The 22,347-nt window shown below is 41.0% G+C and overlaps 1 protein-coding gene across 2 annotated transcripts in view; it reads right to left on the bottom strand.

Annotated features, from left to right (window-relative positions):
* TMEM65 (transmembrane protein 65) overlaps positions 1-22,347 on the bottom strand; it is a 69,350-nt gene that overhangs the window by 15,076 nt on the left and 31,927 nt on the right. The window contains exons 2-3 of one of the 2 annotated variants that reach the window (XM_075582207.1): positions 16,741-16,824; positions 1,959-2,003 (exon numbers count right to left, since the gene is read on the bottom strand). In XM_075582207.1, coding sequence (XP_075438322.1) covers positions 1,959-2,003; positions 16,741-16,824 — 129 coding nt within the window. The remainder of the gene's footprint in view (positions 1-1,958; positions 2,004-16,740; positions 16,825-22,347) is intronic. The other variant, XM_075582210.1, reaches the window with a different exon arrangement.

The following is a 22,347-nucleotide window of genomic DNA, read 5'->3' as shown; positions in this document are numbered from 1 at the left end:
AATGCATAACCTTACATGTACGTAAGCCTTATCTGCTATTTACCTGTCCAAGTTTTCAGTCTATCCAAGTCCTTCTGGAGAGAAATGAAGTCCTGCTCTTATTCTACTACCTTACACAATTTAGTGTCCTCAGCAAAGATGGAGACTTTGATCTCTATGCCAACCTCAAGGTCATTAATAAACAAGTTAAAAAAACTGGGGAACCAGTACCGATCCTTGAGGTATTCTACTCACAACTTTAACCCAACCTGAAAAAGTTCCATTTACCACAACTTTCTGTTGTCTATCCTTCAACCAGTTTTCAATCGAGGTGCATATATAATTACTGAGTCCAATTTTCTTTATTTTGTACACTAACCTCGTGTGGAACCGTATCAAAAGCCTTTGCAAAATCTAAGTAGACCACATCAACTGCATTACCCTGGTCTAAATTCCTACTTACCTCCTCAAAGAAACAAATAAGGTTAGTTTGGCATGATCTATCCTTCATAAATCCATGCTATTACTAACAAAGCAAAAAACAAGTGCAAAATAATCAATACGGTGAATATATATAAAAATATATATATTTAAATATTAAATGTGAAAGTGCTGATAATACAGTAATACCCAGTGAAAAATGTGCATTGGAACAAGTGGTTATTAAATAACATAAATATCACTTAGTAAGCAAACAACCTTAGAGAAGATGCAGCTTTTCAACAGGATGTTTCCCAACATCCACAATATAGAGCAGCAATAATCCAAAGGGAAAACATGACTCGAGGAACATGTAAAAAAAGGAAAAATAGACAATAGTACAACACAGCTAAATAAAGATAGGAATTGATCCAACACAATATAAATTTCCCACTCACGTGGTGTGGAAAAAAACCAAGCTTTATTTGGACCATTAACCCTTGAGGAAGCTAACATTTCCAGTGAAAAGCATAGGGTGCATTTAGAAGGTGCGAACGAGCAGCTGTGAGGTGCCGGCTTCCCCTCTTCTGTCTCCTGCACGACTCGTCCAGCCCCCTCTTCGGTGATGTCATCGCCAGCACGGCTGTGCATACACACGGGCGGATTTGGTAACCGGTGCCTGTGGGAGCGGAGCCTCCGGTCGGCGTCTCCTTCCGACCCAGAGTGGTCACAATGCTTTCTTTGTCTGAGAGCATGCACGTTTATTTCCACTGCTGTACCAGCTTCTTTTTTTATATATAAAAGCTATATTTGCACTATGGTTTTCTCGCTTTCCTATCTATATGCTGCGTGAGCCTGCAATTCATCAAAGAGCACATCACCAACCTGTCTGGAGTCCACATGTTGGAAAACTGCTCCATTTTTCCCACACCACGTGAGTGGGAAATTTATATTGTGTTGGATCACTTCATATCTTGATTTAGCTGTGCTAGGCTGTACCATTGTTGTGCCAAGTTTGTGCTTTGGATTATTGCTGCTCGCTGACTATTACTAATTATATACTGTATAGCAGAAAAACAAGCTGCAGATCCCTCTGGTGCTAAATGGTGGAATTAATGTATCAGAACACTTTCTAAAACTAACAGTCATGTTTAAAGCAGCAATTCCAGCTGCTCGTTTTGTTGTTGTTTTGAAACAGGATTTGAACCAGAGGGTCTCGCGGAATGACTAAGCCCGTGCTATTTTCAGCTCTGGGGACAGAGATACCATTTTAGGTTCCGGTGTTCTATCCAGGGAAATTAAAATGGCCACCAGACCAAAGGCCAATAGAAATGACATTGTAGCTTTCTAATGGATGACCACTGACCCAATCTTAAAAAAAAAAAAAACAGCAAGTGCACTGGCACCTAAAAGAATCTAGGGCACTTAGGGTAACCCAACAGGTATGAATCCTGTTAAAAAAGTCTATTTCAATTTTGGGAAGGATTGCTGCTTTAAGCCCTTGTCTGACAGTGGCCTGCAACGTAATTTAGATTTTACACCATTATTTTAATCCTTACCATATTTTAGCTGATCCGATGATGGTGGAGCTACTTCCAGCTTTTCTGAAAGACAATAATAAAAGAGAAAGTCAGATTTTCTATAGCAAATAAAGCAAGTTTAACCATACACTACACCAGAACCAAGTTATAAACAAAGTTGAGGCACAGATGAGTGCGATGCAAATGGCATACTGAAACAAATAGCAACCCTGCACTCAAAAATACTTATGTCAGAAATACTTCCAAATAGTACCCTATTTCCTCGATTCTAAGACGCACCACTTTTCCGATTTTCACATGTCTGAAATCAGGGTGCGTCTTAGAATCGATGTATTAAAAAAATAATAATTGAAAAAAAAAAAAGTGTATAGTACTAACCCCCTCTTTTCACTTTCCATGTTTCAGGTGAGGTCCCATGTCGGCGGGAGTGCGGCAGTTGCGCGGCAGGACAAGGACCAAGTCTGCAGGTGCATGAAGACAGCGGGCGGGCGGGCGGGCGTGTGGTGGCAGCAGGAGATCATAATAGCAGGAGAGCTGAGCAGGAGCAGAGCGGCATAGGGGAACGGCTTGGGAGGTGCACACTGTAACCGAAAGGCAGACACTGATGAACTTCCGGTGTTACAGTTTGCACCTCCCAAGCCGTTCCCCTACGCCGCTCTGCTCCTTCTCAGCTCTCCTGCTATTATAATCACCTAGCGCCGCACCCACTGCATGCCCGCCTGCTGTCCTCTTATCTTCAACCATCTGCAGACGTGGGACCTCCCCTGCCGCCCCCGCTCACGTCATCCTCCACTGACATGGGACCCCTCCTGAAAACATGGTAAGTGAAAAAGTAATTTTCCTCAATTTTAAGGGCCAAATTAATGGTGCATCTTACAAATCGAGGAAATACGGTATATTTTACTCATAAATGTGAGACTAAAACTGAAATACTGCACAATGTAAGCATACAGATAACAGAGCAATCCAACATAGTGTGACCAGGAAGGACAAACTAATATCACAAAGGATGGTCTGGCCTGTATTCCAGACGTGTGGGGAGCACAGGAGCCCCATCATTTGTGATACTGCCTGCCCGAAGCACTAGAAATAAGTATCCGTACTCTCTCTTATGAAACCCCGGATTGGAATTTGTTTGATCATTTTTGCTAGATCATTATTTGATCTGATTGAGGGAAGTACTACATGCATGTAGGAATGGGCCAGAAGAAAGGGGCTATTACCCTGAAATATTAACGTTGCCTCCCTTACACTTGTGAATATTACTGTTATTTTTTCTTATTTTTCCTTTTATCCCCTATTCATTTGTCCTTCCTGTTCACACTGTTTGATTGCTCTGTTATCTGTATGCTTACATTTGACAGTATTTCACGTTTATTCTCATATTTAAGAGTAAAATATACTATTTGGAAGTATTTCTGATGTACGTATTTTTGAGTGCGGGGTTGCTATTTGTTTCAATATATTACCCTTTTGGAGTTGGTGGGGACTCCTTGTCTCCCTGCACCGTATCTATATTAGCCCTATTGGGCGTTATCCATTTAGGTCGTGCCGTTTGTCTTATTTGTGATGCAAGTGGTGGTTAAGTGCAGTTCCCAATAACGGGAAATGAAGCACTCGCAGCCTGTCCATGAGGGTCTAGTTAACCAAATGTAGCAGTAGATGTGGAAAAGACTGCAGGCTGAAGTTCTCCTCAAAATGATAAACCTAGGAGGAACATCACACAATACCATATGATTATACATTAACAGAACAGGGAGAGTATCCCAATTTCCCGGTCAGTTTGGCGTGTGAGTGCATCCCTTACTCTCCCTGTTCTGTTAACTAGACCCTCACGGACTGGCTGCAAGTGCTTCATTTCGCGATATTGAGAACTGCACTTCCCCACCACTTGCATCACACTCGTCTGCACCTCATCTTCATGTTCCATCTGGTCACACGGCACGAGTGACCGTTTTTGTAGGCAGCATTGAGGCAATAATATTTGGATGCAACGCACCAGTCTGAACTTCGGTTTGCGTTCCTTTAATGTATTATACAGCACCAGAACCTAGTTGAAAGATTTATGAACAATGGTTTTCACAAACATTATCTGTACCTGCAGCTACTGTAGGTCCTGTAAAGTATCTAGACAGGACACATGGAAGTGGTTTTGGGGGTGGACTCATAATTGTTAATAATTTTCAAGCACAAAATGTATGGCTGCAAAGGGGGGGGGAAAGAGTGAAGGTCGTACCTCTCTGCTAGAGATATTAGACATTTCTTGATGGTAAAAATGTGCAATATATCCTCAAAACATCAAGTTTAGCCTCACTGACGAAAAGGAGATATTCCTCGAACTGCCTACGATGTTGACGGCGCGCTACACATACATGGGGAAGGTGGTGTTTTTGGGGCAAAAACAAAAAGGCAATGAACGTCAGACGTCCAAAAACAGCCCGAATGGCCACATTGGAGTATATAGTATGCCCTTTCTATCTTCATAGCCCTCTAGCATCTAAGCGTTAGGATGCTATGGGATAGAAGAACCACTTTCTACAGTAGGATATCAAGTACCACCCGTGGTGTTCAGACAGGAACCACTGTGTTAATATTATTTCACATTTCCTTAATTGAAATAGCTTAGCCTTGCTCTTTACTTCTAGCCACCACTACCTGTGAGACAATCAAGAACATTGGTAAGACACGGGCTTTCATTGGCTTGTTCCATGATACAGACTAACATTTCTGCCAGGACCTATAGAACCAAATAGCAGCTGAGCAAGAGGTCTCCTCAGGACAAGACAGAGGCTCTTCCTGCTATGAGAGACCTGCAGGAGCCCAACCCTTACCTCCTTCACGGAAGGGATTAACCATGTCATATGTTTTATTTTATTACCAGGTAAAATGGGCTTCTTATTTACATGTATAAGCATAACAAACACACTGCACAGTTTCTACTAAGTGGCATTCACGCCTGTCAAAATTTAGATAAAAGACATTGATTTTTCATATATTCACCGCCTTATAAAATAAATGGCCGATACAGTTGTAGAAAAGTACAACATAATCTGCCTTTACGTTTATTTTTACGCCATTTCTAAAAAAAAAACAATCAAATATTTTCTGGAAATAATATCTTATTTTAGTAATAATAATAATAATAATTTTAAAAAAAACAAAGTTACTAACATGTCATTTCCTTTCCCTGCCATACCCAGCCTTGGCTAGAACTCGCTGTGCATCCCACGATTCTGAATCAGAATGCCGATTGCCCCACTCTCTGGGAATATCGAATGAATGCCACGGCTCTGTGCTGGGCAGCTGCACGTGGACATCATTTTGATAACAATTAGATTGCTGGCACTTAATTATTATGCTGCTAAAGTCACGATGAGTCATTTTAGCAGGATCAGATGGCAAAAAAATGATGTGCGAGTCTTAATCCAAAAAAGGGAGGGTTGACCAGTATGCCACGGAATTAAATACAAGCCTATTTGTACATAGATCATTCATGTTGCTTCATGCAAAAAACATGCTTAGTGTTTATGCCTCTTCCCGAACTCACTGCAGAGGCATGTTAATGAAGCGACCCTGCCTAATCTGGTTTATTTTTATATGCATCCATTAAGAAAACCTCCATTGTGCAAAAAAGAAGCTTCTGGCTCCTGCAAATGAACAGTGACAAAGCATGGCAGAAAATGCTGCTCGTACTACAAGAGAGCACAGAAAGCAGGGCACTTCTCACGCAGCTTCTGAGTTCCAACTGCAGCCCGACCAAGAGATTCACTCTATATATCCAATAAGTTCAGAGGTAACTTCAGACCCTTTAAAGCAAGTAAAACCAGTCTGAATTAAAGTGTCAGTTCATTGGGGTTTTGGGCAAGTCACTTATCTCCCTATGTCTCTGACACAAAGTCATTAAATTGAAAGCTCCCTGGGGTAGAGACAGCATGTACTTGCAAAAAGTCCATATACCGTGCGGTGTCTAATATCAGTAATATTAATGAAAAATATTAGATGCGAGGGTAATTTTTTAAAATTCGATTATAAAAAAAAAAAAAAATGTGCTTTGCTTTTGAAAGAAACTACCCCATGGAACTTATTCCAAATATAGGGATAATGAAATGAATAATAAAGGAGGTAAGTGGCAGAGCTCCAGTAACGGGCAATGGGGAATGTGGTACTGTGCAGCGAAATCGCAATCTGTGCAGGAAGATTCATTGCAAGAATACAGCCCAGACGAACCCAACATTCCAAAGGATTTCATTTACTTTCGCTACACTATCTGGCGTCTTATTATTATTAATGCTTTGCAAATAACATTCCAATTCCTACAAGCCTGCTGGAAAAATATATAGTGTCCCACACTACTTTCTCAAATGTTATATATTTGCAGAGTATACATATGACCGTCCACAAGTTTAGTCGGGGGGGGGGGGGGGGGAAGAAAAAAAATAACTTTATGAGCCAGCGTTTTTGTTCAACAGGAGTTTTCACAAGCAAGAGCCCCCTCTCTCCCCCCCACTTATTGGGCCACGTACCTGTCGGGCTAGAGGTGGAATTATCACTGGGTTGACTAGTACTAGCCCCATTCAGAGGCCCTGATGAAAATAAAACCACTCTCAGTTCCAAGAGAAAACTAATATAGACAAAAGTTTATTTTAATAATTGCATGTTTAAAGAAGACAATGACATTGTTATATTCAAAATGTTGTTTTGCAAACTAGCAGAGATTGCACCTTTAACGGTTAAAAACTAGATCAGAATTTGTTTACTATTAATTTTGGATTGGCCGTGATCGTACCTTTTTGTGTACGGATTTCTTGAATTGAAAAAATTTAGATGATTATTTCTTAATTTATGTGCTAACATTGTATCTGGTCTGTTTGCTTTTTCACAAAACTTCCTTTTTGACCAACGTAAAGATTTTTCGGCCTGGGAGGTTAATAACATTCAATTCAGTCCTAGTATCTCATCTCTTATCTCTTGCAACACCCTGGGATCTAAATGTTTCTTATGTTTATCTGAAAGATTCTTTAATTTATCCCTTAAAATACATTTTTTTTTCATTCCTCTCTCTTTTTTGCCTAGCCGCTACTCCAATCAAAATCCCTCTCAATGTTGCTTTATGTGCCTCCCATAATGTAAACTGGGAACTAACCGAACCATAATTAGTCTGAAACTAAAGGTCTATCTCATGAGCAAACATCTGGAATTTTCAAAATAGATTAATTTAATTAGAAATAATAAGAACGTTAGTCATCTACACAAGAATTAAAGAAAGTTCCCATAGGAGTAATAGTAAAATAACAGAAGCAGAGATTTCACACCTGTTATCCCCCTTTTTTTTGTTGTGTCTTGTTTTTTTGCTTGTTTACAAACAGATAACATGTGACAATTTTGATAAGAATATTTTTTATTCCACGTTTGAAAGTTCTAAATATGCAATGTTTTATTTGATATGAAAAAATTCAATACAAATTTGAAGTTGGAAAAAAAACAAAGTAGATCAGAAAAGGTTAAGCCACTACAAACGATCAGTTTACTGATGATATTTTCAAGTGGCTGACTGAAAAGAAAAAGAAATCACATTTTGGATACCATACATTCCTGTTTGGTTGGAATAATGAGAGCCGTTATTACACAGTAGGTTGTGACCGTGATGTTTTTAAAGCCCTGTACGCCAGACCTACAGTATGAAGAACTTCCCCGTTAGAAGATGCCACAGTAAGTGTCAAGTTAACCGTTCAAGTCCTCCAATGAGAACCAACACATTCCTCAATTCTGTTACTTTTAACAAGTACTGCTTGCATTCTTCAGCCCATATCTGTGGAAACTGCCCAAATTCACCTTATGAGACAAGATACACAACACAGAAAAAGAAACAAAAACATATCGTTAAAGGGAATCCATACAATGAACTCTTGTATTAGCTCAGAGATTAATCGTGTTATGCATTCAAACAAGGATTGAAAATAGGATGTTTCCCGCGTTATGGTCTCTCTGACAGGATCTTGAAAGTATGGTGGAACAGGTTATTTTGGTGCCTCAAAATGTCCAAACAAAATTGGGAAAACATTCAGTATAGTGAAATATTTGAATAGATTTGCATTGATACATTTATTCCCATTAGTTTGATACCTTTTGGATTTATTGACCCTAAATACCTTATTTTTAGTAGATCTGTCATTCGAAAACAGGTGGGGGAATGAAAATATAAAGCAAGTTGTAAAGTTGCTGCGGGGAGAGGGGTATTGAAACGTCTGCTTCCACTCCACTCGCTACTCTTTTAGAAAGCGTTGTTTGGCGTGGGAGGATGTTTTCCTACTTTGTATTCTTTAACATGTCCTGAATAAAGCTTTTTTATATTTTTTCAACGCATTGCGTTCCCGTGAAATCTGTTGCTAGCTGTGACTCTGGAAGATTTAGATTTTTTGTATATTCAGTACGAATGTAGAGAGAGGGTTGTAATCAGGTGCTCCTATTACAGGTCAATTATACGATTTAAACTTTAACACACGTGCTCGTGCCCACATATGTTACATGTGAAATCAATGTGCCTGTACATTGTGAAACAACTAATAATATAAAGTGAATGCATCTCATTTAACCACCCCCACAATAGTGATAAAACACGCAGGTGAAAATGCAATGGCAAAGCAGCTCTAAACTCTTTTGAGGACCGTCCTATGGTCCAAAACCATAGCGATGTCTTCCAGATAAGGGGAGCGCGAAGTGCCACAACGTAGATATGCGAAATAGACAAAAATAATAGTATAGTCAGTTATGACAATTGGTGCATATAAATAAAGTGTGTGTGGTCCCACTCACAATGTGATCCTTAAATATCAGGCATATCAGAGATTCAATCTCTCTCTGATGGGAGCAGTGGTAAGGATTCCCCAAAGAGATGTGTCCACTTTCCTTCCAGTGTACCGAGATGAAAAAGAAAAAAGTCTCCAAATAGTGTAGTATGTCGGAGACAATTGTAATAAAATGCATCAAGGTTACAATTACAAACTCACATATTGCACATAAGTAACGTGCGTTGGAGAGGTAAGTGTTGGAGACCCGTGGTATTCTCCTGCCGGTCTCTTCCGCATAAGTCACTTCCTGTGACGTCTCTGCTTTGGGCGGAAGCTGCAGGACTCGGATGCCAGGGCTCCGACTGCCGTCCTCCACACGCTGGATGCCGATTTAACATGTTTTACCGGAGCTTTCTCCGGAATCTTGTGAACCAGCATCCAGCGTGTGGAGGACGGCAGTCAGAGCCCTGGCATCCGAGTCCTGCAGCTTCCGCCCAAAGCCGAGACGTCACAGGAAGTGACGGATGCGGAACAGACCGGCAGGAGAATACCACGGGTCTCCAACACTTACCTCTCCAACTCGCGTTACTTATGTGCAAAATGTGAGTTTGTAATTATAAACTTGATGCATTTTATTACAATTGTCTAGGACATACTACACCATTTGGAGACTTTTCTTTTTCATCTTGGTACACTGGAAGGAAAATGGACACATCTCTTTGGGGAATCCTTACCATTGCTCCCATCAGAGAGAGAGATTGAATCTCTGATATGCCTGATATTTAAGGATCCATTTGAAAGTGGAAACACGCACACACTTTATTTATATGCACAATTGTCATAACTTGCTATATTCAGTACGAACCCTGAACAACTGTCTGATTGTATCATTATCAGATACATGAAATCACCTTAGAAATATCTGTTTCAGCACAATAATATACTAAAAACTGAAAAGATAATAGACATAAAAGAAGAATGCCTGAAGCTCTGCAAAGTGGCTGGAAATATGCTTTGTCAGGCAGTGACTGTGTTGGAAGGATGATATCATAGAGAATTACTGTTTCCTGGAGCTGCAGAAGCAAATCAATATATAAATATAGTAACATTTTAACTGTTTCTGAGCAACAAAAAAAAAGTATTACATATGCTTTATGCGTATGGTGTGGGTTTGGTCACCACTTTAAAATAAGATACAGGTTTCTTTATCTGCGCTTTCTGATGCACGGCTTCTAAAAAGGGAATTGAAGATGACAAAGGCCAACCAGTAACATGAGGCCCGGTCCCCGCTGGCTACTGCAGCGCCCGCTGTGGCGGACGCTGCAGGGACAAGGGCTGCCCCTCAATGGTGCCGGCCCGCTGCGTGGAGAGTTTTTCCAGTCTACAAGAATATTGTGAGGGAAACTAGCGACGGAGCGCTAGGCCACGCCCCCCGGCGGTTCAGCCAATGAGGGCGAACCTGCTGGGTGACGTCACATCCGCTCCCCCGTTACGCCCCCTTCCTCCCCCCCCCCCGTCTTTCCCCCTGCAGCTCTGCAGACAAGGGAATTCAGCTGCAGGCACGCGTGCTGCGCAGGCACTGGGGCCGTAGCCAAAGGAGAAAGAAGAAAATAGCAGTGCTCTCAAAACAGCCCTCAATCCTAGCAGAATGATGAAGAAATATGAACATAAATAGAAATATGGAAAAAAAAAGATAATTGGGATAAAACCCTCCCATCTTGCTGAAAACCCCAGATGTCATAAAACTATTCAAACACCATTAGAAAATATCACGCCTTTAGTGAAGAACTCTCCTGCTGACTGCAACAGGGATTCATTAAAAAGCGATCAGGGAATACGGCTCGGAAACGCCCATTGACTTGCGTGTAGGTGTTTCAGTGTGGGTGTCTGATCAGCACTATTACACTTTACAGAGTTACCGCCCCCATTTCGCAAGCAAATATTATATGTACGATAACACGTATATTGTATGGGCTGTACAAGAAAAATATATTCATCTTGTCCATCGATAGGAAAACGGGCAGGTCAGTACACTGCAGATTTGGATTACTGTGCACTGTATTGCATCTAACACACGTTTGTTCTATGTTGCAATCAAATGCAAAACACAGTCACAAGCACAGAAGCCACAATGCCCAAAGCAAAAAAAAAAAAAGTTAAAGAATGACTAACATACATGGATCGTTTACCTGCAAATCAATAAATTTGGTGTGCTTTAGAAGATGCAAGAAATGCAGCAATATTAACTAAGGAATACTAAGCGCGCCCATGGCAATAACAGTGTATCCTACGACAGGGTATCCACGGCAGACCGCGTTGGCGCGACAGCTTGGTGGAAATACAAAGACATTTGTATTTTCAAGCGGCTGCCGTGCCACTGTGAGCCAATCACAGTGAGCCTACCCCTGTGATGTCATGGCCACGCCTCCTCCCTACATGCATCATCGTTTGGCCTATAGGCACAAAACGTGCGCTCCACGTGCAACGTCGTGCGTGCCTGCGCTTAGTATAATACATGCCTAAGTTAGGGAAACTGGGCCCTCTAAACCAGGATAAATCACCACAATAGACTTCAAACACACCTGTGTGACATCACTCCATCATTTAGGACATCTCTCGATTCAAAATCAATGGCTTGAACCAAGGTACTGGTTCATGACTCATTATGGAAACGTATATTACATTTCCCGCTCCACATATCTGAGACTGTCCGCTAACACTGTGCCTCTAGATACCAAACATTTGCCAATTTGTGCCAACCTTCTCACTTGAAGACCACCTGCTGAGTCTATCGCCACCTCTACGTTTTTCCTTTGGATATATGCTCCCTTTTTCTGTGCTGCTAATGTACACTGAAAGGTTTTGAAAGTCATGTACAAAACGCCTCGCTATACAATGCAGTGTATTCTTCAAATGTCCCCACTGGATGGGAAATCCAAACCACAGAACAAAACGGTTAAATCGAAATAAACATTAGCCCAGCTACACTGACAACTTTCCTGTTTCCTTACTCTCAAACACTCCCCATGCCCGACAACAGGTACTTATTTTGTAACAGCAATGTAGGGTTCCTTCGCCAATAATTTGTAGATCTTTGTTAATTTGCCTCAAATTCTGCATGGCTGCCATTCAATGCATCCACCAGTCTTTCAACTATGATTCACTTTCGGACACTCCATCTTTACAGTACTACACACTATTCTGTAATGGGTCACCTATATCTTTTATGAATCCTGGGAGCTATTTCAAGGTACTTCTGTATCCCTTCGACCCCATTCTTCCATGCTGTAGGTGGTCACAATGTCCCTTTGCAAAGTTCAGCTACTGGTATAATACTTGTAGCAGTATTGATCCAGGTCTTTCAATTTTATGATCCTTTTTTTACCAAACCACTGCAAAAGACTAGAGAATCTAGATACTAGAGAGAATCTAAATAATCTAGAGAATATAGATACCCAATTACAAAAACAAAACGATCCTCGTCCTGTGAATGAATGTGTATAACTAGACTTGCCACATAAATACATCTGTTTTGAAGCTATTGCAAAATGTCAAGAAAGAAAAAATGGGACCTTCTCACTTGAAGACCACCTGCTGAGTCTATCGCCACCTCTACGTTTTTCCTTTGGATATATGCTCCCTTTTTCTGTGCTGCTAATGTACACTGAAAGGTTTTGAAAGTCATGTACAAAACGCCTCGCTATACAATGCAGTGTATTCTTCAAATGTCCCCACTGGATGGGAAATCCAAACCACAGAACAAAACAGTTAAATCGAAATAAACATTAGCCCAGCTACACTGACAACTTTCCTGTTTCCTTACTCTCAAACACTCCCCATGCCCGACAACAGGTACTTATTTTGTAACAGCAATGTAGGGTTCCTTCGCCAATAATTTGTAGATCTTTGTTAATTTGCCTCAAATTCTGCATGGCTGCCATTCAATGCATCCACCAGTCTTTCAACTATGATTCACTTTCGGACACTCCATCTTTACAGTACTACACACTATTCTGTAATGGGTCACCTATATCTTTTATGAATCCTGGGAGCTATTTCAAGGTACTTCTGTATCCCTTCGACCCCATTCTTCCATGCTGTAGGTGGTCACAATGTCCCTTTGCAAAGTTCAGCTACTGGTATAATACTTGTAGCAGTATTGATCCAGGTCTTTCAATTTTATGATCCTTTTTTTACCAAACCACTGCAAAAGTCTAGAGAATCTAGATACTAGAGAGAATCTAAATAATCTAGAGAATATAGATACCCAATTACAAAAACAAAACGATCCTCGTCCTGTGAATGAATGTGTATAACTAGACTTGCCACATAAATACATCTGTTTTGAAGCTATTGCAAAATGTCAAGAAAGAAAAAATGGGACCAATAGATTAAGGCAAAATAAAAAACGGATGTGAGATTGAGCCAAAATCCATCTAGGCAAAGAAGGGTTTTAAGGAACAGACAACTTTTCGTTCTCCCCCTTCCCCCCCTTTGCTCTCCTCTCTCTCAAGAAATAACAGCGCTAAATCCAGAGATAAGTGTAATGATGTGTGATATACAAATTAGCTTTAAAACAGTGCATCATGATCAATAAATATAAATCAAAAATGAATGTCCCATTTCTATCAGGCGTGGGCTTGTGTAGCCAATATAAGTGTGTAACAAAGAAAGGAATCTGATAATAGGAGAAATTGCAGCCTCTCATTTGGACAAACCAAGTCCAAAAAGTGTTTGTCAACAAAAAAGGGACATAGAGGGGCTTTTCTCCAATTATTAGCAGAACAATACTTATTGAACGAATGCATAATGAACATTAGCAATAGTTGTAAAAAATAACAATAATAATGTAAATCACAATTGAAAAAATGACCAAATGATAAAAATGACAAAATCCACTGATGAGTGGAATACACATAAAAAAATGTAATCAATTGGACTGCTACATAAGCAAAATTAGATCATCTGCAGAGTATAGAAAGGTTTGAAATTCCACAAGTCCAAGCAATAATGTCACAAAGGTTTGTGAAATTAGTTCAGATATAAAGAGCTGGTTCAATAGTAACGGTCCATCCAGGGAATCTCCCCACGCTTGCCTGTGTGTTGTAAAGTCACAGTGAAGTATACCAGTGTTAGGATATTTTTCAATACGGTGGTTCCCCATCTCCAGATCTCAGATAAAGAGGTCTCCTCAATATTCAGCGTCTCTCTGGGGATAGCAAAGTCGGCTCGCACTCACATTCACTCCGGGAACTCCCCACGCTTAGCAGCGTTCATAGGGGGGCGGATGCTGTGTAGCTTTGGTTTCAGCTGATCTACAGCTGGTCTTAGTGGGACATGCAGCTGCACGCTGGGAACAGTATTAGTGACTCACTTTACAGGCTTTGGGAGCTACGACCCAGCTTAAGGACTTGTGATCGTCTTGTCAGAATGTCTCCATAAAATACACCCAACGCATTTCGTCCCGATATGCGACTTCCTCAGGGGTAAAGTTTCATAATAGGTAACAAATAAACTTTATAGGGTCCACAGAAACCATAGTTCATTGGGGGGAAAAAAACAGATCCTCCAATCAAGTTGAGACACTGATAAATGATACAATTAAAACGCATGGTGATCAAAATAAGCTAATCAAAAATACACAGCACATCCACCCTATTAATATGTGCGGGTTATAAGTACAGTTCTAAATGTATGCAATAATTAAATGTGATGATCACAACAAGATAAACAGATGCATATAGGTGCAAAACCAGGGCAAATGTAATTGCCACATGAGAAAACCCTATCAGATAAAGGCGGAGTTTAGAAATAAAACCCATATATTATATGACAAACTAGACAAATCTATCACGATTTAAAGGGTTTTGATTGTAAATACAAGATATGACAAGTCGGATCAACAGACAGAGGAGATAGGACTATAATTAATCCGGTCTAACAAAGCTGCAATATAGAGAAGCACAACTAAGAATTGTGCTAATATCAAGCTGTTCATTTAACCCATTATGGGCAAGTGAATTCAACTTGAAAATCTAGTAAGATTCTTGACGGCACGATATTTAAAATCTGGCCCAGATAATGGGTTAGGAACATGTTGCAATCCCATCATTTAAAAAAAAAAAAAAAACGTGGTACAGTACTATTTTTTGCATGCACTTCAGAGAAAAAAGTCTGGAGACTCCATTTGTGAGTGCACCGGTAAGTATAGCCCTCCTGTGCTCCAAAAAAGGGAGCACAAAGGTTTCTTAGTACGACCCACATAATGGAGTCCGCGGCTACACTACCCACGCTGTCCTACATGTAATGTGAGTCTTAACCTGAAATGTATCACCACTTTTTGTACAGAAATGATTTACGATCAGTATATGTTAACATGCAAGGCACCTGCCTCTATTAAAAAAAAGAGAAATTACCCATAGGCTCTGGAATAATATTTTGCGAATCAATAGTTCTCAATTTGCAATGCGCTAATATATTTTTTGCCTTGTGAAAAACTACATTTGGAGTATCCGTTATATGTCCTTTGAGTATCGGATCACGTTCGTATTCTCCAATGAGTATGTAATATGTTTTACATTTTTCATGCCGACTGATTAAATATTGTAATGAAGGGAAGAGATTTAAAACCTCCCTTATTTGCCTTAGCTTCATTATTCCTAACTTCAAATCACAAATGTTCTTTTTAGATGAGGCCAAAAGGTCAGATCTATCTAATGATTGAGCTTTAGAAAAAGCAGCAGTTATTTCCGGATGATAAGATCCCATGGCCTCAAATTTATTTTCCATAAGTGATGATCGTTCCCAACAATCTGTCTCAGATGAACAGTTACATGTGAATCTACAAAATTGTCCATAGGGGATATTTTGGATCCATTTGTGATAATGGTTGCTGCTAGCTTCAAGATAGCTATTGCAAGCAAAAGATTTAATATGAGTGTTATTCTTGATAGATAAATCTGTATAAACAGATAATAAAATATCCAAAAATACCCCTAGGTGACAAAGTGTTTCGTTTGAAAGTGAGGCGAGCTTCCCATTTCAGAAGAAGCTGGTTTCCCTCTCCCCACGTGGTTGACGTGTGCTAGCGGCATACAGAGAAGGGTTGCTCCAGACCAGTTGATCCGGAAATCTCTGTGTGGGACGCTGCACACAGTGCTACCTGCCTTCAGACCCGACTCCAGTCCTTCATCCAGGGATTCAACCCGGAAGCACGGAGACGGGCGACGCGAGTGCTGCTTAGGAGAAGAGTGAGGTGAACGCTCCGTATCCCAGCTGCCCCGCGCATGATATTTTACCAAAATGCTTACCTTGATTTGACACCATGCGAGTGTGTTTTACCATATATTTACCTCAATATAAAGCTTTTAGCAGTCTACGCCACTTTTAGTCTCTTAACCTTATTCCACGAAGGTCCCTACACCTGTGGATATATTGGGTACAGCACCGCAAAGACACAGAACTGCCACCGATTGGGATATGCACTAAAAGATTGAGAAATCTTTATCTTGCTGTGTAACATTGTCAGAAATCTGGCTCACGAACACACGTTTTAATGTAGGCAAACAAAAGAATCCAGGCTGCTGGGTGTTAGCCCTGTATGAGTGGCCATTAATCCTGGGCAGACAGGATATTTCTGTATTAGTACAAATATCTATAAATCAAAATCTTGTAACCAGGCACCGGAGATGCAAAATCACACACTGAAGAGCTTTCTTATTGCAATTAATAAATACTGTAGACACACCAAGACACAATGCTTTCAAGGCAAAAAGCATATCATTACAAATCAGCAAACCATAAGCTAGTACCTCAGAGCCTGTAACGCAAGCCTTTTCTTCACTAAAGGGTTAAATGGAAAAATCATGCAAACAAACCAGTCTTCCAGATCAAGTTGGAAAATAAAAAGCTTTCGCCAGAAAAACATGCCAAGTGTCAAGCAAACATCTGCGGTCGGGCAGTGGGCATAAGCCATCTTAGGTACCACACCACGCCAGAACATATTACTATACCATTTCCATCAATGTTTTCAGGAGAGACCAACTGCACCTTAGGCGTCTTGACTGCGAAAGGCTTGGTTTTGGGATATCGGGAGGCTAGAAATGATTTAAACAAGAAGTTTGTTTTATACCAGTCGATTGTAGTCTTAGGATACGCACACACACAACGTTAAAAACAGGTGTATCTCAAAGTGTAGGATATTAAGATAATATAAAGTCAGTAGATGAATACTAGAATAGATGCAACTTATTGAGTGTAGAAAGTGATGACTAATAATGACTAGTCACACACACACACACACTAAAAAAAAAAAACTATTGTGTAATCAAAAGTAAGTTGTTCAAACCAGTCTGAGTGAAAAAACGTGATTGAATTATAAGGAAGTCCAGACCAGACAAGTGATATTATGGAGGCGATGCAGCTTTTAGGGCGGAATAGCTCAAAGAAAAAAAGAAAAAGTGCAAGCTCCATAGCGTAACTCAATAAAACTATTTAATACAAAGTTAAAAAGTCACAAGGACTTGCACTCACAAAGGGAGTATTTAATACTCTGATGCAACTGGATGAAAACAGCAGCAGCACATTGATGTTTGTTGTTTAGATACCATGGGTATTTAAACCCTCATCTGAAACAATCCAATCAATACCCTTGATGAAGTCAGTCACATGACGAAACGCGTTGGGATGTACACTGACGTTCACCTATCAGCTGATGCGGAAGCAGAGACCATTGCAATAGGCAGGTTTGAACACCACTCTGTATACGAACTATTGGCAGGCTCACTACCATTATGGACAATTTCCAATGGACTGTTACATCTAGTAAAGTACCTTTTGCATTTCCAGCAAAGGTCTTAACAGTGCCCTATATGTTCAATTATACTTTGTGTGCAATTTCAACACCCAAGCTACAGGTTCTGCTAACAAGACCTAGAGCTTGTCATCGTTGGTGTTACTCTCCAGGGCAACAAAGATTGTTTATTTAACCCCTGAGGTACACAGATGCATCATCCTACTAGGATTGACATGACACTCATCTGCTAGCACAAAGGCTGTATGCAACTACCAGCCTACATACAGTGTCATCTCAACACATTTGCACCACTTGCACCACTAGTATACTTTGGCACTACAGATAAGGATTGCATTTAATCCCTCACTTACCTTTCCCCAAGGCTTCCTCACTACAGGCATACCCCGCTTTAAGGACACTCGCGAGTAAGTACATATCGCCCAATAGTCAAACGGCAGCTCACGCATGCGCCTGTCAGCACGTCCTGAACAGCAAAGTTGAACTCCCTACCTGCACCGAAGCTGTGCGCAAGCGGGGAGACTATAGAGCCTGTTACAAATGCGTTATTTACATCAGTTATGCACGTATATGATGATTGCAGTGCAGTACATGCATCAATAAGTGGGGAAAAAGGGAGTGCTTCACTTTAAGTACATTTTCGCTTTACATACATGCTCCGGTCCCATTGCGTTCGTTAATGTGGGGTATGCCTGTATAAGTACCCTTGGGGCTGGTGTATTCATGCAACACTGATAATACTTATCTACCCTGGGATTACAGTATCCCTTAGGGATTTTCAGCGTATTGTCACTTAGTTTAATCCTATTTTAAATCCCATTATTTTATCATGTTCCCAATAAAATCTAGTTTTAAATTCAATTAATCATCTCAACACAGTGTACAAGTGCTTCATTGGGGTTCTTTCTCTCTAGTTCAATCATTTAATTCTGCCCCATTAGCACCTACACACATCTATCCCATATTATATTACAGCAGTAGCAGGGGTCTCTCTATACAGTTCATTATCTCTCTACGGTCCCCCCTTGGGAGTTTCCCTCCGGTGGATATCGGTGATCCGTCGGATTTGCCGGTGTCGTTTTCTGCTCATCCATGGTGACGTCAGTTGCAGCAGAGTATTACTCAAACATGCGAGTTTAAATACTCCCCTTGTGAGTGCAAGTTATTGTGACTTTTTAACTTTGTATTAAATTGTTTTTAGTTACACTATGGAGCGGGCATCTCTCTCGCTCTCTCAGCCATATCCATAAATATCTATACACGCACTTTTTGCACTTTTTTTTCTCAATATAATATAATAATTATTAGGGCACTTCTGGTAAAACAACCCGTCTCAACTGCACTGTAGCTTATACAGAGCACTTTAAGTGCTTCTTAAATTTTTAACACATTGGGCGCCACCTGTCACAAATGTCAAATATTAAAAATACACAAATACATAGTATTACAGTGGTATGCTAGATTCACTCTCCCTTCCAGCTTCTGACCACACACTCTTCTCTCCCACTTCTCCCCACATGCTCTTCTCAACAGCTTCTCTACATGTCCCCCCTGCTTCCACTATCACTCTACTCCCCCTTCTCGCTCTATTTCTCTTCCCCCCCCTCCCTCTTACCATGCTGATTACAGGGCCATGGTGCCAGAGAAGCAGAGCAGATGAGGTTGGGTGAGGAGAGAGACCAGAGCACAGCGGGCGAGGTGGCACACCGGTGCGCAGGGACGGCGACACACCGCCGCAGGATCCCACACGAAGGCTAACCGGGCACTACTATTGGCCCCGCAAGCCTCACGACAGTTCCTGCTACAGTCAAGTGCAGGAGCAGCATGGAAAAGGCAGAGGCAGCACAGGCTCCTCCCCCAATGCCGGCTCTTCCCTTATGTCCTGGCAAGAGACATGGCGGTGCTGCCGCCCCATGCTGCCCCACCGTCCTGGTCTGCGGGTCAGATGGACGTATTCCCCGGGCCGCATGCAACCTTATGTTTGACAGCCCTAGACTAATGCTAACCTCATCATTGCATTCGTATTATGTTACCGAAGGCGTACATATCATTTTTGCTAACCCAACTTTCAGTCTTGAGGGAGGGAACAAATATCTGAGACATGCATCCCAGACAGTCTGCCATCTTTATTATTGGTTTATACGTCTAATTTTGCCCGCCACAAGTATATATTTTTTTACCCTTATGAATAACATAACATTTTGATCATCATACATTATTAAACCTGTAAGGAAACGGAATGTGCCCTCCGTCATCATCTTTTGTCTGCTAACCAGAACTGTCTCTGGAATTTACACCACGCCCTTGAAGATAACCTAGAGACCAGGTCAAATCTCCGGTACATCTTTCACCAGTCACTATAAACATGTCGCTTTTTCATTGTTTTATTGGCCCATTAATGCAAAGACCATGTTGACCCCGGAAACCTCACAGGAGACTGGAGAAAAAAAAGAAAAAAAAAGGTATTTTTTAAAATTAAAGTTAACCCCATGGTTGCTGTATTGTCAACAACCGATTAGGTTAAAGGCGTTAAATTGACAGCCCCTTTCTATGATAAAACGAAAACATTGTTATATCCTTCTGCCCCGTAGTGTCCCCCCCAAGGCAGAGTCTTTGAAAAATGGGGATATCCTAAAGGAGAGAGGGCACGACCGATATCAGAGGTAATCCCAGGTGTGCAAGAACAGAAATGTGCTAGTGGGATCTTGTGAAACAGAAGTGTTCAAACAAAATGCAAGTGCAACAAGTGTTTAGGGATTGATTTCTTCACAAGATCCCTGAAATAATAATAATATATATTTATAAATATATATATATATATATATATATATATATAAATACAATGCAAATAAATAAATATATATATATATATATATATATATATATATATATAAACACACACACGCCCCTCTCCCTCTCAGCTGTAAATCCCCCTCTGATTCGGAGGGGGACAGTGAAAACAGAACTCAATGGTGGTCAGGTATGTAACAGGCACCCTCCCCAACATAACTACAGTCATCCATATGCTTCTTGGAGTTGTGAATAAATACCAGATAAATAAGGACAGAATAGAATTACAAGCCGTGTCATTTATCATTTCCAAAGTGAAAATGACAGTCGGCCAGAGAAAATCTTTACAAAACAATTTATTCTACCAGTCTCATCAGATATCCCATTTATGAATACAGAAGGTTTCAATAGAAATAAATTTACCACTACGCTTCCATTCGGATATGTACTGTAGCTATTGAACCATTACCTTTTTTTTTTTATTAAATAGCTTGCAATTGAATATTTAAAATGGTATCTGAGCAGCTGCTTTATGCTCTGATATTATACATTTTCATTGTCTTTTACTACATATAAATATAGTATTGTTATTAGAAAATATAGTGCACTAGATTGTCATCTTGGGAAATAGTTCTCCAAAAAATGTACATGACACGATTATTATCGTTTATTTGTGAGGCGCCAACCTATTCTGCACCGCGGTACTTAGTTATGTATAGGGCTCAACAAATAAGCTCGCCCATGGCGAGTAGCTATTACCAGCCGACAAGTAGCATGGTGAGAACACATTACCAAACACATGGTCACACACAAACAAACAAGAACTTCCGGGACCGAGAGAAGCGGCGACAAACATGAACCTGCTGCCCGCCAACCCGGACGGGAACAGACTACTGTATGCAACCAGGACCACTGTGAGAACCCAGGGGGTGTGGGGGGTGGTGAGAGAATCGGAGGGAGAACTGGGGGTGTGGAGTGGGGAAGGAGATCCGCTTTCTTGTCTGTATTTTTGTTAGTTAGATTCAGGATTGTTTCTGTGACATGTGAGTGTGCTGAGCACCAGTGCAGCTACCAGCTCTAGTGGAGTCTACCACAGCTCATATTCAAAATAAAAAAAATACACTTTTTTAGGGGGCAGGTCCCTTTCTTGTCTGGCGAGTAGCGTTTTGCATAATTTGTGGAGCCCTGGTTATGTATATTACAAAAACAAACCGTTACATAAAAGGTGAGGATAAACATGCACAAACAGATACAAAGAGGTAATGAGGGCCCTGCTCATGAGTTTACACTCGAGGGAATGAGGGACAATGTTGAAACAAGAGGGCAAGGTGCCTGCTTATTATAGGATGAAGGTGTGGTTGAGGTTACAACATGGCCCGGTCTGACAGCTGAAGTCATTAAGGTTTTTGGGGGGAATGGGGAGGGGGAGGATGTTACATACGGTGGAGATTGGTTCAGCCACACAGCTGGTCCTAATGGGGTTGGAGGGCAGTTGGATGTTGGAGGTATGCTGAGTATGCCTCCTGGAATTCCAGAGAGAATGAGTACGCCTCCTGGAATTCCAGAGAGAATGGGGAAGCACAGGGGAAGTCTCGTGAGAGGGAGGGAGAGGAGGTAGTAAGGTGGGAGGGAAGGCAGAGGTCATGGATGGGGGCATAACGTAGGGGGGTGCAGGTATGCATTTGTGGATGAGGGCTGAGAAACGGAGGGGGCAGTGTCGCGAGAGTTTTGTAAGCCATTACTAAGGTTTTAAATGTAATTTGAGAGGCTATGGGAAGCCAGTGTAGGGATATGTGGAGTGGTGAGGGAGTGGTGAGGGAGCGGTGAGGGAGGTCTAGCACGATGTACAATGAATGTTCCCCCAGATAACAGCATTTCCTGTTACTTTTTTACTTTGTGTGTGTTTTTTTTTGTAATAGGTTTGAGCAGGCGGATCTCCGCAGCTGAATCACAATAGATTTCAGCTCCACGACCCCCTGCTCCCAGAGATACTTCCCTCTGTAGGCGGTGCCAGTAT

This window comes from Ascaphus truei, chromosome 2 (assembly GCF_040206685.1).
Source record: "Ascaphus truei isolate aAscTru1 chromosome 2, aAscTru1.hap1, whole genome shotgun sequence".
Taxonomy (NCBI): domain Eukaryota; kingdom Metazoa; phylum Chordata; class Amphibia; order Anura; family Ascaphidae; genus Ascaphus; species Ascaphus truei.
Note: the sequence above shows the minus strand (reverse complement) of the source record. Positions and strands in the feature narration are given on the sequence as shown.